This window comes from Colobus angolensis, unplaced genomic scaffold (assembly GCF_000951035.1).
Source record: "Colobus angolensis palliatus isolate OR3802 unplaced genomic scaffold, Cang.pa_1.0 Scaffold10, whole genome shotgun sequence".
NCBI classification, from domain to species: Eukaryota; Metazoa; Chordata; class Mammalia; order Primates; family Cercopithecidae; genus Colobus; species Colobus angolensis.
The window spans coordinates 6442337-6459534 of NW_012110919.1; the positions used below are offsets into that span (position 1 = coordinate 6442337).

A 17198-nucleotide genomic window follows, 5' to 3' on the forward strand; every position below is an offset into this window, starting at 1 on the left:
CAATTCTCCTGCCTCAGCCTCCTGATTAGCTGGGATTACAGGTACATACCACCATGCCCAGCTAATTTTTCTATTTTTAGTAGAGACGGGATTTCACCATGTTGGTCAAGCTGATCTTGAACTCCTGACCTCATGATCCTCCCGCCTTGGCCTCACAAAGTACTAGGATTACAGGCGTGAGCCACTGTGCCTGGCCAGTTAACTATAATTTAAACTAGAAAGCAGCAAGAGCTGGGATTTAACCCAGGTGTGACTAACTCTATAGCTCTTAGCCACTATGCTATTCTGTCTCTCATTAGTGCTTCCTATTAATTTATTAATCATTCTGCCATCTTTCCTACAAACTAACCAGTTATTTTTTGTAACATTTCCAAAATACTTCTTTTTTAAAAAAAACCATTTAACTATTGTTACTTTTGAAAAGTAAAAATCAAGAAGTTTAAACTCTACTTCTTTTTTTATAAGTAGAAAGGCAATGATGAATGGTAGCCAGCCGGATATGAGACTAAGTAACCCTGTCAGTAAATACCAAACACAAATTTTAAGAATTAATCAAAGTTAAACTCACTTGGGTGTTCTTGTAAAGATACTTACTTGTGAACTCATTTCCAACTTCTGAGAGTTAAAATAGCCTCAGGGTAAGATTGAAGTTTGTATTTTGTGAAGAAGAGTGATGGTCTGTCTTAAGACTATTCCTATGCTGTGAATGATAATATTTTGTTCAACAAGTATTTATAGAGTATGTGGTGTGTACTAGATACTGTGGTGAGGTGAAGAGAGAAGGGCAGGTCCTCTTCTCCCAGAGTTTAAAGACTTAAAGTTAAGTTGTAAATCTACTAATTTATTGTCTTTCATTTTAATATCTTTATTTTTTTATAAATAAAAAATTATTAGAACAAGTTGGACTATGAAATTGACAAAGTATTAGTACTAAGGATTTTTTGGCGAGGAGACAGGATCTAGCTCTGTTGCCCAGGCTGGAGTGCAGTGACGTGATCACTGCTCACTGTAGCCTTGATCTCCCCAGCTCAAGCGATCCTCCCACCTCAGCCTCCCAAGTAGCTGGGACTACAGGTGTGCACCACCATGCCCAACTGATTTCTTTTTTAGTTTCTGTAGCTACAGGGTCTTACTTTGTTTCCAGGCTGGTCTTGAACTCCTGGGCTCAAGCTATCCTTCCACCTCAGCCTTCCAAAGTGTTGGGATTACAGGCATGAGCAACCACACCTGGCCCCAAGGATATTTTTAATTAGATGGTCACTTGTTTCTGTGTGGTCTGTTTCTTATCTTTATTCCCACCTACTCCCATTTTTTAAAGGCAAGCCTGAAATAGCATGTGAAAACCCACATTGTACAGTAGTACCTTTGAAGCAGCCTACTCTACACATTGCAGACAAAGATCCAATCCCAGAGGAGCAGGTAAGGGTGAAAACTACTGTTCTTTCCCTTGTTGGATTTATGTTTGTAATGAGCTTCAAAATTACAGCATAATTTATTGAATTTATATCAAATCATTAATTCTTAGTGCTTAACTCTGAATTCATTGAATCCGCCAGCAGACATTTTTTTGGTTGTTATTTATATCTAATTGTCCATATCTGAGTGGCTTTCAAAAGTGATTGAACACATTGAAAATTAGTACATTGGCAGAGCTACCTTTTGGGATGCTGGGAATGGTTTTATCTTGATCTGAGTAGCAGTTACTGGTATGTGTGCATATGTAAAAACCCTGTGCACTTGACTGCATGTACTGATATACCTCACTTTTAAAAACAATTTTTTGATGATCGCATTGGATATTGACAAAGATTACTTTTGTTCATTCTAAGGAAAACCTCTTTTCCTTAGGTCATATTATCTACTCAGTATTTTTTTCGTGTATGTTGAATAACAAGTTGCTGTTCAGTATTCTTAATTGCAAATAGAAACCAATCCTAGTTAGTTTAACAGACACTTTATTTAAACTTTTAGGTAGCTTACAGAATATTTCAGAGAGCCAGATAAGCAGGCTTGAATGAGGCTAGGGTAAACAGCCGAATCACTCAAAAGAACTGTTGCAATGGAGATATCATTGCTAAGTTAATGAGTGGAGATATTGCCCCTTGCTCCATCAATGCTGAATAGTAAAAATTACCTCCAGAAGTGCTACCTCAAGAAACATATCTGCAACATCCTGGTGCCTGCTTCTTTTTTGTTTTTTTCCAAGACCGAGTCTCACTCTTTGGCCCAGGCTAGAGTGCAGTGGCATGATCTCGACTCACTGCAATCTCTGCTGCCCGGGTTCAAGTGACTCTCCTGCCTCAGCCTCCTAAGTAGCTGGGATTACAGGCGCCTGCCACCACGCTCGGCTAATTTTTGTAGTTTTTAGTAGAGACAGGGTGTCACCATCTTGGCCAGGCTGGCCTTGAACTCCTGACCTCGTGATCCACCCGCCTCGGCCTCCCAAAGTGCTGGGATTACAGGCATGAGCCACCGCGCCCAGCTGGTGACTGCTTCTTTTATCACAGACTTGTAAATCTGATCTGATGCTGGTACGTCTGATTAGAGGATCCCAGGTCATTTACCTGAGCCTATACTGTAAGGATACTGCTTGGGTAAGCAAGCATCCTACCCTCTGTCTTAGAGATAGGGAGGACCATAAGGTGGGGTGTTCCCTAATCCTAGGAAGAGTGTTTGAACTTCCTGGGAAATCCGAAAGAAACACAAGAAAACAAACATGCCTGACCACCTCCCCAAACTGCTTGCCCTTCTAATTTTGATTTGATTGGTTTTGATATAGCTAATGGCTGTAACACTAACTAAGTGGATGGTATGTTCTCTGAGTAGAAAAATAACCACTGAAGTTGTTAAACTTTTTTATCCACAGTGCTTTCTAGTATCAACTGTTAGGTTTTTTTTTTAAGATTTCAATTTATCCATAGGTATATATTTACTTTTTTCTTTTCTTAGCTCTGCTTTAATGACCTGTGCCAAATGCAAGTTGTTTTTTTTACTCTCAGAGATAAGTAAGTGCAAGTAAATGAATGCTTACTAGAGAATTGTCTGCTTCAAGTAAAGTGCTTTTTCTTCTATTCATTTTCAGGAATTAGAAGCTTATGTAGATGATATAGATATTGATAGTGATTTCAGAAAGGATGATTTTTATTACTTGTCTCAAGAAGACAAAGAGAGACAGAAGCGTGAGCATGAAGAATCCAAGAGAGTGCTCCAAGAATTAAAATCTGTGCTGGGATTTAAAGCTTCAGAGGCAGAAAGGCAGAAGTGGAAGCAACTTCTATTTAGTGATCATGGTAAGCACTGACTTTAAAGTAACAGGTTATTTCAGTGTAGGGGACTCTCTCTTTCTTGAACCATAAATGTTATTTTAGCTGAAGAATTCTTGGGGTTTTATAAGGGTCCACCAGTACTCATAGTACTTTTTCTTCTAGATGCTAAATCAATCTGATTAATAAAAGAGTAGGAATGTAACCATACTGGAGATACCAAGTCACACTTTTATATCAGTTATTTAATTTTTTAGTAAATTTGTTTTAGAATGGACAGTGAGTTGAATAATTTGGGATATTTTAAATGTTATTTTCAAATTTAGTGAATTTGAGATTCTCAACTCTGTTCTCCATATGTTAAAATATTTTAAAATACCTCAGTGAAGCACAAAACTAGTAACTGTGTTCACATTGAAAAAAATGGCCCAGGCGTGGCAGCACATGCCTGTAATATTAGCACTTTGGAAAGCTGAGGTGGGTGGGTCATTTGAGGTCAGGAGTTCGAGACCAGCCTGGCCAACATGGCGAAACCCCATCTCTACTAAAAATACAAAAATTAACCAGGCATGATGGCACGTGCCTGTAGTCCCAGCTACTCGAGAGGCTGAGGCAGGAGAATCACTTGAACCCGGAAGGCGGAGGAGGTTTCAGTGAGCCGAGATCATGCCACTGCACTCCAGCCTGGGCAACAGAGGGAGACTCCATCTCAAAAAAAAAGAAAGAAAAAAAAGAATTAAAACCTAGACCAGTGAGCCACATCATTAGCATTATTTAAGTGGTTTGAGCACTTTAGTAGATGGGAGGGGAGGGGGGTGCCTGTGGGCATACTCCCCATACTCTGATTTCAGCAGAGTGGGATAGCTGGTGATGCAAAAGACTTAAATTCCTTTCTTTTTCTCACCATTCTTTTCTTAAGTCAAACTTCATAGGAGACAGGGGAAGGAATCAGGGGAAGCTTAATACTTGACAATATCAACCTAGCTAATTCTTAGTTGAATTGATGCCTATGGATTTCTAAGTAAGTAGAGTACGACTTCCCTTCTATTTTAGAGTGTCTGTGTGGACCCTCAAAATCAACTGCCTACCTTTTCCCTCCTCACTAGAAGTGTATAGATTACCTATACTTCTGGAAAGTTCCTCCAGTTCTCTTTTTTTTTTTATCTCATGAGCCCTACGTTCTCCCCTGTCCAGATCTACATTTCTTGGTTTTATCATTCCTCTTTCTTCCTATTGGCTCCCTTTATAGCCCAGGTCCTCGTTAAATTATCCTCGTACATTAAAATAGCCTCTTAGCTGACTTCCATTTTCAGTACTTTTTCCTTCTAAGCTATCTTGCAAACTCTTAGATTTTTCTCCAACACTGCATTGATGATGGCTCTCTATCTTAAAACCTATAGTGGTTTCTCCCTTATTGTATTGAATCTGAACTCTTCTTCCTGTTTGCAAGTCTCTTCATCATAAGAATTCACCCATCCAATTATATTTTCTACTGTTTTTATTATAGGTATCTTCTTATGTTTATCAAATTAAACTATAGTTCACATATTTGTTATATTTATTCATGAAAAAATTTCGTGGTGGCTCACGCCTCTAATTCCAACACTTTGGGAGGCCAAGGTAGGTGGATCACTTGAGGTCAGGAGTTAGAGACCAGCCTGGCCAACATGGAGAAACCCCATCTCTACCAAAAATACAAAAATTAGCCAGGCGTGATAGCACACACCTGTAATCCCAGCTACTCTGGAGGCTGAGGCAGGAGAATCGCCTGAACCTGGGAGATGGAGGTTGCAGTGAGCCACGATCGCGCCACTGCAATCCAGCCTGGGCGACAGAGTGAGACTCTCTCAAAAAAAAAAAAAATTCATGCTTACCCCTTTGCCAAAAATTCTGCCTTCTCCACCAGGCTGTCCTCTCTACTAGTCTCTCCTTCTCCATGAATTCTTCTCTGAGTGCTCCAGCTCTACCACCTCTCCTAACACTACAGACCCTTGTACTAGAGGGACATTGTGATAAAATATAAAGGAAGTCTTGAGCCCCGAAACATATAGCAGAGAAGGGAAATGATTAACAAATTGATTTCCTGCAATCTGTTCGGTCATATACTGGGCCTACATACATCAGAGATTAATTTTAGGCACTATTGTTTTCTATATGTTCAAAGTTTTGTTTTGTGTGTCTCTGTAACAAAATTACAGTCTTCTTAAATAGGGGCCTTATTATCCCACAACATTCATTCAGCAAATTACTCATTCAACAAGTAGTTATTGAGTACTTGTTATACATCAGAGTCTCTGCTGTATCCCTAGCACAAGGATCAAGAAACAAAATCTAAAGCCTCCTACCTGCCTTGAGGCTTAAATTCTAACACACTTGTCAGTTGATCCTCTCATTACACAGGGATTATATCCCCCCCATTTAATTAGTAATAATTGTGAATATCAACCAACTTCTAATATATGTTTCTTCCTTTAAGAGCTAACAGATTTATAAACTAAGAATGTACATAGACTGAAAATAGCATTGTATATAAACTTGTATCCTTTTTTATTGTTTAGTGTTTTCTTCATATAGCTTTAAAGTTATGCTATTGACATGGGAAAAGGTTTTATCAATGAGAGAAATGTATCTCTTTTTCAGGTATGTGCTTTTGATATAGTTTACATTGGAAAGGGTCATAATGCTGTTTTTTAGTTTGTGAAAATAAGTAAAAAGCTGCTGATACCATAGAATGCTTTTCCCATGAAAAATTTCAGTACATCTTCCAGAGCTGTTTTCATCTCTGCCTACAGGGGTAAAGTCCGCATGGAATTAGAGGGGGAAAGTCTGCACTGGAACCTGCTGTGGCCATTTTTTTTCTGTTGTTGCTGCTTCTCTAGTGGAGTTACTGCAGCTTAGGGATGGTTCCTGCAAGTGGACACGTTTTACAAAAACGTTTTTTAAATAGACGCCAGCTCTTCGAGAAGCACTTTTTTCCTTCCGTCATGCTTCATACTATATTGTATTGTACTAACCCCTCATGCTGGGATGAGCGACTGCCTAGCAAGCAACCCACTGCCTACTAACATCAAGAGGGGCTAAATAAAACTGCATTTTCCTTGCAAGGACAACTTCTACCGTATGAATATGTATTATATTTATGTATTATATTTTGTACAATAGTTGATCTTGAATGAAGACTTTATTTCGTTTGTATTTTTCGTGGTACTACAAAATGTGTAGAAGTTATGGCTTTACTTTCATTAGGGTCTTGTGAGGTGGTGGCAAGTAAGTTAAATTGTGTGTTGCATTTTTTCCATGCTGTTTTGACTTGTAAATATACATGCATACATGTTGAAGATATTATTATTATCTAGATTACTTTAAGCCTTTTTATCTGACGTCTTATCAGTGAAAACCATGCTGCTCATTCCCTAACACAATGGTTCTCAAACTTTAGTGTGTATCAGAATCAAGATGAGGGCTTGTAAAATACAGCTGGTCCCTACTCCCAGAGTTTCCATTTCAGGAGGTCTGGGATCAGGCCCAAGAATTTGCATTTTTAACAAATTCCTAGGTGATAAATGATAATGTTGGTTCAGGGAACACACTTTCAGAACCACTGCTTTAATATTTTAAATAAGATAATATGTGAGGTGTCTTAAAAACCTTCATCAAATCCCCATCTCATTTCATTTCTTAGGCATTTTCTCTCTTATAAAGTTTCCTGGATTTATAAATTTTCATTGATTTTACTAGAAAGTTTTATTTAGCTTTTATTTATTTATTGTTCTTTTTAAGAAAAAACTTAAACTGAGAGTTTGAATTAAAAGTTTAAATCATTGCTAGGTCCTTAGTTATTTTTTTTTCTTTTTTCTTTTTTTTTTTTCATTTGAAGCCGTGTTGAAATCCTTGTCTCCTGTAGACCCAGTGGAACCCATAAGTAATTCAGAACCATCAGTGAATTCAGATATGGGAAAAGTCAGTAAAAATGATACTGAAGAGGAAAGTAGTAAATCCACCACATCAGACAATGAAATAAGTAGGACTGAGTATTTATGTGAAAACTCTCTAAAAGGTAAAAATAAAGATAATTCTTCAAATGAAGTCTTCCCCCAAGGAGCAGAAGAAAGAATGTGTTACCAGTGTGAGAGTGAAGATGAACCGCAAGCAGATGGAAGTGGTCTGACGACTGCCCCTCCAACTCCCAGGGACTCAGTACAGCCCTCCATTAAGCAGAGGCTGGCACGGCTACAGCTGTCACCGGATTTTACCTTCACTGCTGGCCTTGCTGCAGAAGTGGTTGCTAGATCTCTCTCCTTTACCACCATGCAGGAACAGACTTTTGGTGATGAGGAGGAAGAACAAATAATAGAAGAAAATAAAAATGAGATAGAAGAAAAGCAAGAACCAAGATTCATATAAAGTGATTTTAGATTGTTCCTTTTACAAAAGTGTTTAGATTCAAGACTGGAAAGGGAATATGAGTGTAAGTTTACTATATATAAAGCTAAGATGTGGATTTACAGGAAGAACCCTGGTTTGAATAACTGATCTGAAATTAGTAGTTACCTGTAAATGGCAGATCTTTTAGGAAAATAAGAGAAAGGTAAGGGCTCTTTTGAATAAACTGCTGTTTTATTTGTGGCACAACTGATCAATCTTGGAAATTCTTTAAGTATTTTTAATAAGAAATGAATTATCATTTCTTGCCAGAATTTGCTACCATAAGGTGATTGGGAAAATTCTGTTGCAAGAACATTAACATTTAGTATGACTCCTTTTTACTGTATTCTTGCAGTTAATAACTGCAGCTATTATGTTAATAACAAGTTGTTTGTATTTTATTTTTGTTTATACCAGTCTTAAAGATCCAGGTTCTGAATAAAAAAATTAATTGATACAATTGATGTGTGCTGGGGTGTGGAACTAAAAGTAGTTTCAACAGTGCATGGGTTATGACATTTCTTATGTTTCCTTGTTCGTGTGTATATTTAGTAGTTAATTTTAAGATGTCCTAGTGATCTTTAAAAGAAAAACATTGTACGATTTTTTAGATTCACATTTTCACCTTTCTTTCTGCAATTGAAAGTGATGATGTCCAAGTGGGATTCTTGTACTCCAAGGCCCCACCCCCAATTTAGCAAGCAGAAAAATGTTCCTTGTATCACTTTACCTTGGATAATTGGGTACCATTAACACAAACAGGTCACAATGCTGCTGTTTTCTAGCCCTGTCCACCTTAATGAGATTCAGGAAACATTCTGTCAACCTGCTGGAAAGCATCCTTGCCTCCTTAGTATTTCATTTACAAACTACCTCTTAACAGAGACTGCTTTTCAAGTTGGCCAATCTCATCTGTCTTGTGTTGTGATTGCATTTTCAAAGAGTAATTATTTGCAGCGTATACAGTTTTGAGACCTGTAGCTCCTATGCAGTACATAGTTCTATAGACATTATTTGGGGGAAATGTAGGAATAACTCAATTTATGTTGCTGTCCTAGAAAGGAAATTGCATGATGAATCTAGATTGTCTTTAGAGTAAAGAAACACATTCAAATTCCTGTAACTTATCACTTTTATTGAGTAAATTTACTTATACCGAAGGGGATTTTTTTCTTTCAGGAATCTAAGGAAATTTACTTTTTAACCTGAGAAAAAACTTGGTTCTGCTTTATATAAATAGTAGAGATTATTATACTATAAGTGATTTTGCCTTTTTGCCAAAATCCTGGAGCTTATCTATAATTAACCTCTTAGGAACAATACCTTAGGTTGGGCCTTGCTTTACTACTTAGAAATAGCTAAATTTCAGTTTTAAAAATCTTTATGTGTTATAACTGTTAAATTCTTCAATAATACTTAGGGCTTACTTTCTTATTTAAATCGCTTATTTAGTTTACTGATTTATTTTTCTTTGGATTTAGAAGAGGCAATTATGGAAAAATTTGGTAATCTCTCTCTTAACCTATAACCTTACACGGGGAAGAATTAGAGTTTAATAATTTTTAATTATTTTATTGTATGTTATTTTTATTACACAATTGTAATAGCTATGCAGTTGAAATAGCTATGCAAGTCACACTTAATTAGAAAATAAAGCTACAAAGTTTGGGGAAAATATCTTCATAATATTGTATCAGTTTTATTCAGTGCTCTCTAAGGTGATACCTTTTTAATTTTGAAAGACTAAATAATTTTAATCAAGAATTTCCAGTCTTTCAGTCTGATCTGTTTCATTCACTACTTGTTACATAATCCAGTGAAAACTCTACTTATTGAAATTATGACATAAAGATCTTGCAGCTTTATTTGAAGATTCTTTTGTGTAGTTTTCATCTTTTAAAATATTTAAAATATTTTCTAGATAAAGTATTATCTTCTCTGCAAAAATTCCTGGAGTAATTTTCTCTCATAATATTTGAAGTCAGTATTTCTCGGTTGTATTAGTGGGGTAACTACATCAAAATAAATAAAGTCTTATTTTTAAAATGCAAATTTTAGACCATACTCCCAGTGATTCTTAGTTGGTCATTTTGGAATGAGCCATAGATAATGTTTATGTCCAATAAAATCTAGGAACCTCTGTCTAGGACTTTGCTCTTCTTGCCATGAATACCTTAGGAAGTATTTAAAAACGGACCAATGTAATATAAGTAGGTTTTCTTGTTTGTTACTTTTCTAATAATATTTTACTTCCCTTAGCAGGCTTTTGACTAGCTTTCAAAGCTGCCACCCTGGCCGGGCGTGGTGGCTCACGCTTGTAATCCCAGCACTTTGGGAGGCCGAGGTGGGCAGATTGCCTGAGCTCAGGAGTTCAAAACCAGCCTGGGCAACATAGTGAAACCCCATCTCTACTAAAAATACAAAAAATTAGCCGGGCGTGGTGGCAGACGCCTATAATCCCAGCTACTCGGGAGGCTGAGGCAGGAGAATGGCATGAACCTGGGAGGCAGAGCTTTCAGTGAGCCGAGATCATGTCACTGCACTCCAGCCTGGACGACAGAGCGAGACTCCGTCTCAAAAAAAAAAAAAAGCTGCTACCTATATACAGAAGAAACCCTCTGGGGAAAAAAATAAAACACTGCAGGGAAAACTTACAATTGTGCTTTTTAAGTTTTACAATATGATTTTTAACAGTATGATTCTTGTTAGGAGTATCTTCCTGACAGTTCTTAATACAGATGTTTCTGTAGTTTGTTTTACCAGGACAAACCTAGTACTTAATGGAAGAATGCATGTGAGAGTCTATTTAGGTCACTCTTGAAGACAGAATTTTTACCCTTTGTCTACCTCCAGGTAGGAAAGCTCATTTAAAACTCAGTTTTCTTAAAATAATAGTAATATTCTGATTTACATAAGAAAAGTTACAAATCTTTTAGTGTTAAAGCATTAAAAAAATCAAGTCCTGATACATTCCACAAAATTGGAAGTCAGTGGAGTGTGAATCAGAAGGGACCTTACAGATCATTTCACTCTGGTGACTAACTCTTCACTTCCCATCAATAATGTAAAATATGAAACTTTTTTAACAAATTGTGAGGAATTATATGGGAGTAAAAGTTCAACTGATTTGGTTTAATCATAGTATATTGTTCCTATACCCAAACCAAAGAAACAGGTTAAGTACTGTAAGAGTGTGTTATAGCTCGGCTAAATCATTGTTTGAACTAAAGTAGATATTATACTAAGAAAGACAGCCACACAAGGCATAAAGATTGATTTATTTTTCCAATTCTACTTACAATAAAATAGCTATGCAGTTCACATTTAATTAGAAAATAAAGCTACAAATATTTTAGAAGAGAAAATATAGAAAAAAATGCAGTAACAATTAATTGATCTGACATCATAGACAGGTGATTAATTTGCCTAAGTTCTCAGCTAACTAAAATCCATTTTAATAATTTAATAACTAAATGCACTACTTCTCTACTTTGTCTAGAGTATATAGAATATAATTTAACTTTTTCTGTCATCTTTAGGAGTATCAGTTTCTATCATGGGGTGATAAACAGAAACTCATCCTCAGGGGCTACTGAGATATATGTCAGGTACCCCTTTACAACATGACCTCACATTGGTGTGCTTTTTTGAGTTATGTCTGTTTTTCACAGTTTCTCTATCTTCCCTTATAATCAGCTGTCACTTTTGCTGCTGTCTTGTGTGCCTGCCTCCTGCAATAGGCTCCTAATTTGCTGCTTCTAATCTGCTGTGGACTGAGAAACCAGATTGCCAAGCTTGCTAGAATTGTGTCTAAAATAAGAGTAAGTAGACTGAAAGAGAGCTAAGGGGCTTTTCTGTCAGTAAAGTGCATGGACTTTGTGATACCTGTTTGACTGCTTAGCATTCTTTTGTTTGCCTCTTAGTTCTTTACTAAAAACTTGCCAGAACAAATACTTGGTTGAATATGTGATTGCCATATATTTGAAGTTCTAATTCAGTTTTTATATAATGATGTTTCTAGGACTTCCATTAATGAATTCAACTATAAGAGAAATTTGACTAACATTTTTGAATAATTGTGTGTATTTCAGAAAAATGTTAAATATATAGTTCTCATTCATTGTTCTTAGTACAGTACACAGATTTAAAACTTACGGCACTATAAATGTAACTTCAACTCTTCATCAAGATTTATGTTCTAGAACTATTGGTATGAGACTAAAGATGGCTAATTTGATAAGAACTGGCTAACTTGAATATTTGGGGAATGAGTCATTCTAGATACCCCAGTTTCCTGCAGAGCTTGAACCTCTTTCAGCACTAAAATTTTTTGGAATAATCTCTGAAGGAAATCTTCATAAAATTGATATGCATTACTGTCTTCTTAAATAGTATATGAATGTATTTTAATTTGGTATCAAAATGATCATTAACATTATTTATTATGATCTGATAGACTAATCGAAATGGCTCCATTCTGCTGTGCTCGTTTTAGTTTTCATGTCTTTGTTTTTTAACAGTCGTTTTTCCATTTCTATTACTGCTTGCTTAAGTGTGCCTGTAGCAGTAGCCCTTCTCTACCTTCATAATGTGCCTTCTGATCTGCTTTCATTTTGGAGACCAGATGACTAAGTTTATTAGACTTATCTGTAAAGCAAGAATAAATAAACTCAAAGTGAAGACTTGAGGAAGTGGATTATGCTTAAATGCATGGATTTTGTGACATCTGTTACTTTACTACCTGTTTCATTGCTATCATTAAAGTAAGTGAAGTTATCGAATTAGATACCTGCTCTCAAAATAGAAAAGTTGTTATTGTACAAAAGGAACCATTTTGTTTACATACTTTACTTTCTCTAAAATTAGTTCTATGCTAGAATTATTTGGCGCTGATTAAAACTGGTCCACTCAAGTTAGCATTTTCTATAGTATTTTCTATTTGAATTGGAGACTACACGCTGTTAAGAATTTCATCGGCTTTTTTTTTTTCTGAGACAGAGTCTCGCTCTGTCACCCAGGCTGGATGGAGTGCAGTGGCGTGATCTCGGCTCACTGCAACCTCTGCCTCCTGGGTTCACGCCATTCTCCTGCCTCAGCCTCCCAAGTAGCTGGGACTAAAGGTGCCTGCCACCACGCCCGGCTAATTTTTTGTATTTTTAGTAGAGATGGGGTTTCACCATGTTAGCCAGGATGGTCTCGATCTCCTGACTTCGTGGTCCACCTGCCTCAGCCTCCCAAAGTGCTGGGATTACAGGCGTGAGCCACCGTGCCCAGCTGGCTTTTTTTTTTTTTTAAGAGAGAAATATATCTTCATTTCCAAGACATGAAAATAGATTTAAGCCCTGAAAAATAAGAAAACATTCACCATTAATGTCACAGAGACCTGAGAAGTAATAAAATTTATAGACTATAGGCAATTATACCACAAAGAATTTATTTTTTGATTATGCTAATTTTACAAACAGGGTCTTTATTTTTATTCAGCTATATTAAGTGTACATTAAAAGCTTACCCAAAGTTATCAGTGTTAGATCTAATGATATTGGCAGATATTTGAATGACTAAATTCCCACTGTCATTCTGTATTTGGCATGATTAAATTGTAATTTAATATTAAGTAATTAAGCAGGATCACTTTTCTCTCTTGAATGAAAAATAAACAAAATTTGCATGTTATAATATTTGCAAGTAGAAGTCACATCTGTGTAGAAATGGATATCCTAGCATCAAACAACTTATTTTTAGCAACATGCTGATTGTGTTAGTAAGCATATATTGACTCATGCTTTCATTACAAAGTAATTGTCAAATCAATCTGTTTATTTTATGACCATGCCTCAGTCAGCGTTCAGTTATCCATGCTAATGGAAGGGATCTGTGGTATAATCATCATAAAAGATAAGTGGTCCAGGCTGGGCACGGTGGCTCACGCCTGTAATCCCAGCACTTTGGTAGGCCAAGGCAGACAAATCACGAGGTCAGGAGTTCCAGACCAGCCTGACCAACGTGGTGAAACCCCATCTCTACTAAAGACGCAGATAGCTGGGCGTGGTGGTACCTGTCTGTAATTCCAGCTACTCAGGAGGCTGAGGCAGGAGAATCGCTTGAACCCAGGAGATGGAGGTTACAGGGAGCCAAGATTGTGCCATTGCACTCCAGCCTGGCTGACAGAGTGAGACTTAATCTCAAAAAAAAAAAGGAAAGATAGGTGGTCCAAACCAGTTTCTTGAGTTGAGACTGCCATTATAGAAGAGAGAGTCATGATGCCAAAGCCAGGTTAGTGATAGAAGAAGAAAATTTCTGAGTGTAGTTGTGAGAGGAAAATGATTCTATTCAGTGTAATTGCTGTAAACCAAAAAGAGGATGAATTGATTCAAGGATTCATATATGTAAAAGTTTAGCATGAATAAGTAGGAATTGATTTTATAGATATTCTAAAATGTGTGATAAGCTGGGGCTTAGCGGCTCACACCTACAATCCTAACACTTTGGGAGGCTGAGACAGGAGGATCTCTTGAAGCCAGGAGTTCAAGACCAGCTTAGGCAAGAAACAGCAAGACTTGGTCTCTACAAAAAACTTAAAAATTAGTTGGATGTGCTGGCACATGTCTATAGTCCCTGCTGCTCAGTAGGCTGAGGCAGGGGGAACTCTTGAGTCCAGGAGGCCACAGCTGCAGTGAGCCATGATTGCACCATTACACTCCAGCCTGGGAAACAGAGCGAGAGACCCTGTCTCAAAAATAAATAAATGAAAACAGCCTGGGCATGGTGGCTCATGCCTGTAATCCCAGCAGTTTGGGAGGCCGAGGCGGGCAGATCACCTGAGGTCGGGAGTTCAAGACCCACCTGACCAACATGGAAAAACCCCATCTCTACTGAAAACACAAAATTAGCTGGGCATGGTGGTTCATGCCTGTAATCCCAGCAGCTCGGGAGGCTAAGGAGACTTGCTTGAACCTGGGAGTTGGAGGTTACAATGAGCCGAGATCATGCCAATGCACTCCAGCCTGGGCAACAAGAGTGAAACTCGGTCTCAAAAAAAAAAAAAAAAAAAGAAATGAAATGAAATGTGTGATAAATTAAAGTGCATATGGTATTTTTTTATGTTATACATTTTAACGTATTTTAGCTTGTCAGCAATGAAATTAGTTTTATCTCTATTTATTGAACTTCATTTAGCAACGCATTATTGCAATAGTACAGTATTTTAAGCTGCATGTTCTTTTGACTGCATTATCCTTTAAAATGGGTATATTCTATGAGATATGGTTATGGATATATATATTTCCTCTCCTATTTATATCTTAAGATTTTCTTAAAGTAAGGGATAATTTTACTGTTTTAGGCTTTATGTTTTTTCGTTTTATATCATTTTCTAAAGGTTAGCTACCTACAAATGAATATTATTGAAGAATTTTTCTAAACCTAAAGCATGTCTTTTATAAGTTTACTCTTTTATAATATCCTAAACAAAGCATATCCTTTTCCCCTTCCTTAAGTAAATTCTTAAGGAAATTAACTTCATTTCTAAATCAGAGTTTTCTGCACTTCTATTGCACCAATCTGTTACCTTATGTTCATACCATGACTTAAATAATGCTTACTCAGGCACAGTACTGGCAGCTGACAGCGTACAGAAGGCTCCAGAAATATCACTCCTATCCCTTAAAGGTTGGTGTATGGTTCTGGTACAGTCTTGGAGGTCCATATGAGTGAAAAGCCCAGAAGTCGACCTGAGCTGAAAGCACTCCCAAGGAGTTTCGTTTTGTTTGGGTTTGTTCTAGGTATGGTCCCAGGGATCCCAGATCAAACCAGGCCCCTGGGCCTATCCTAGAACGAACCTAAACTCGCGCATCATTCCTGGAACATCAAGAGTGTGAAGACTGAAGATAACCTGAGGCCTACCAGACATCCTATATTCACCAAGATTCACATTTTTTGGTATGTGTGCCTACCTTTTAGCAAAAATTGGTTGGTTAATCCTTCTAAAATTAGAGGGATGACATTGGGTAACAAAGTCTTACCAGCCTATGGCATTATAGTAATTTCTCACAACAGAAATTCCATACAGTTACTATTACAGTGAAGAGAGTTATTCTTGTTTATTATAAGTTCTATATTTTTAGCAGAAGCAACTTAGCGCTAAAAACCCCGAAAATCAACTTCTCCCTGCAAATTAAACTCTCCCCCAAATTTAATGGTTTCTGTTTTCTTAAATGTTTTTCTACTTGACACTGTTATATCAGTCTCATGTAACTGAATAATTGTTCATAATTTCTGAAGGGCATTTAGTCTTTGCCAAATGATTTTAAATTCTTGTTTCTGGAGACTAATGACTTTTTCCTTAATTTATTATCAAATTTGCCACATTTTAGAGCTCACTTTTAGAAGTTCTGCTATGGTTAATGAAAACAAGCTAGAATGATACAGTAGAAATGGGTTAATACCTCACATTTGACATTAGTACTTTGTAGATTTTTAGTAAGTTTCTCTATTTTTATGCCTTGCCACTCTGGATTTTAAAAATATTCTGACCTAGTTGATCCATCACATGGTCTCGTATCACAACTGTTGCATCGCTATAGTCACATACATGTTTTTCTGTTTAATTTAGAAGACAATATTTCTGAAAAAGTATGAAAGGACCCCAAATCCAAAAGTTATGGTGCACAATGAAAATGTATGTTTTTAATAATGCTTGCTTCTGCGGTAGGTATAGACCATGTTTGAAGTAACTACAGACTAATCAGAAACTCCGCATGTGAAAGGAACTTGAAATTGTGCTGTTCCTCCAAGCTTATAACACCAGCAAATTGGGTCAATAGGTTATTCTTTAAAATAGGACGAGCTCAGCTGTGGAGTTAGTTCTGTACTATATCCATCACAACAGACATGCTTCATCCCATAGACTTCTTGACATAGCTTGAAATGAGTGAACTCATCCTTGATTTATATACAATATATGTTCTCAGTATTTTGGGAGCCTTTCCACTTTTTTAAACATTGTTCATTATGAACACTGAAAATAGGAATTTGTGAAGAGTTGAAAAGTTATAGCTTGTTTACATAGTTTTTGAAGTCCGTATTCAATCCAGACACTTACTTGAGTGTTAAACTGTGATTTTTAAAAAATATCATTTGAGAATATTCCTTCAGAGGTATTTTCATTTTTACTTTTTGATCAATTGTGTTTTATATATTAGGGTAGTACATTTCCTACCCTACCTGAAGACTTGAGATTATAGCCTTTTGAGGGATAGGCAAAGTACTCTCTTTTTTTGCATCTTTTAAATTATGATTTTTAAAACCACATGTAAATTTTACCATCTTAACCATTTTTATATGTATAGTTCAGTGAGATTAAGTTCAGTCACATTGTTGTGAAACAGATCTCCAGAATTTTTTCATCTTGCAAATCTGAGACTCTATACCCATTAAACAACCCCCATTTTCCCCTTCCCCACAGCCCTGGCAACCATCATTCTACTTTTGTCTATGAATTTCACTACT

General features: G+C 36.7%; 1 protein-coding gene across 3 annotated transcripts in view; it reads left to right on the plus strand.

Annotated features, from left to right (window-relative positions):
• Positions 1 to 9553, plus strand: part of VEZT (vezatin, adherens junctions transmembrane protein) — an 82485-nt gene extending 72932 nt beyond the window's left edge. For all 3 annotated transcript variants that reach the window (XM_011934068.1, XM_011934061.1, XM_011934074.1), the window contains 4 exons: positions 1319 to 1419; positions 3083 to 3290; positions 7141 to 9288; positions 9353 to 9553. In XM_011934068.1, the coding sequence (XP_011789458.1) occupies positions 1319 to 1419; positions 3083 to 3290; positions 7141 to 7667 (836 nt within the window). In that variant the 3' untranslated portion in view covers positions 7668 to 9288; positions 9353 to 9553. The remainder of the gene's footprint in view (positions 1 to 1318; positions 1420 to 3082; positions 3291 to 7140; positions 9289 to 9352) is intronic.
• Positions 9554 to 17198: the final 7645 nt, after the last annotated feature.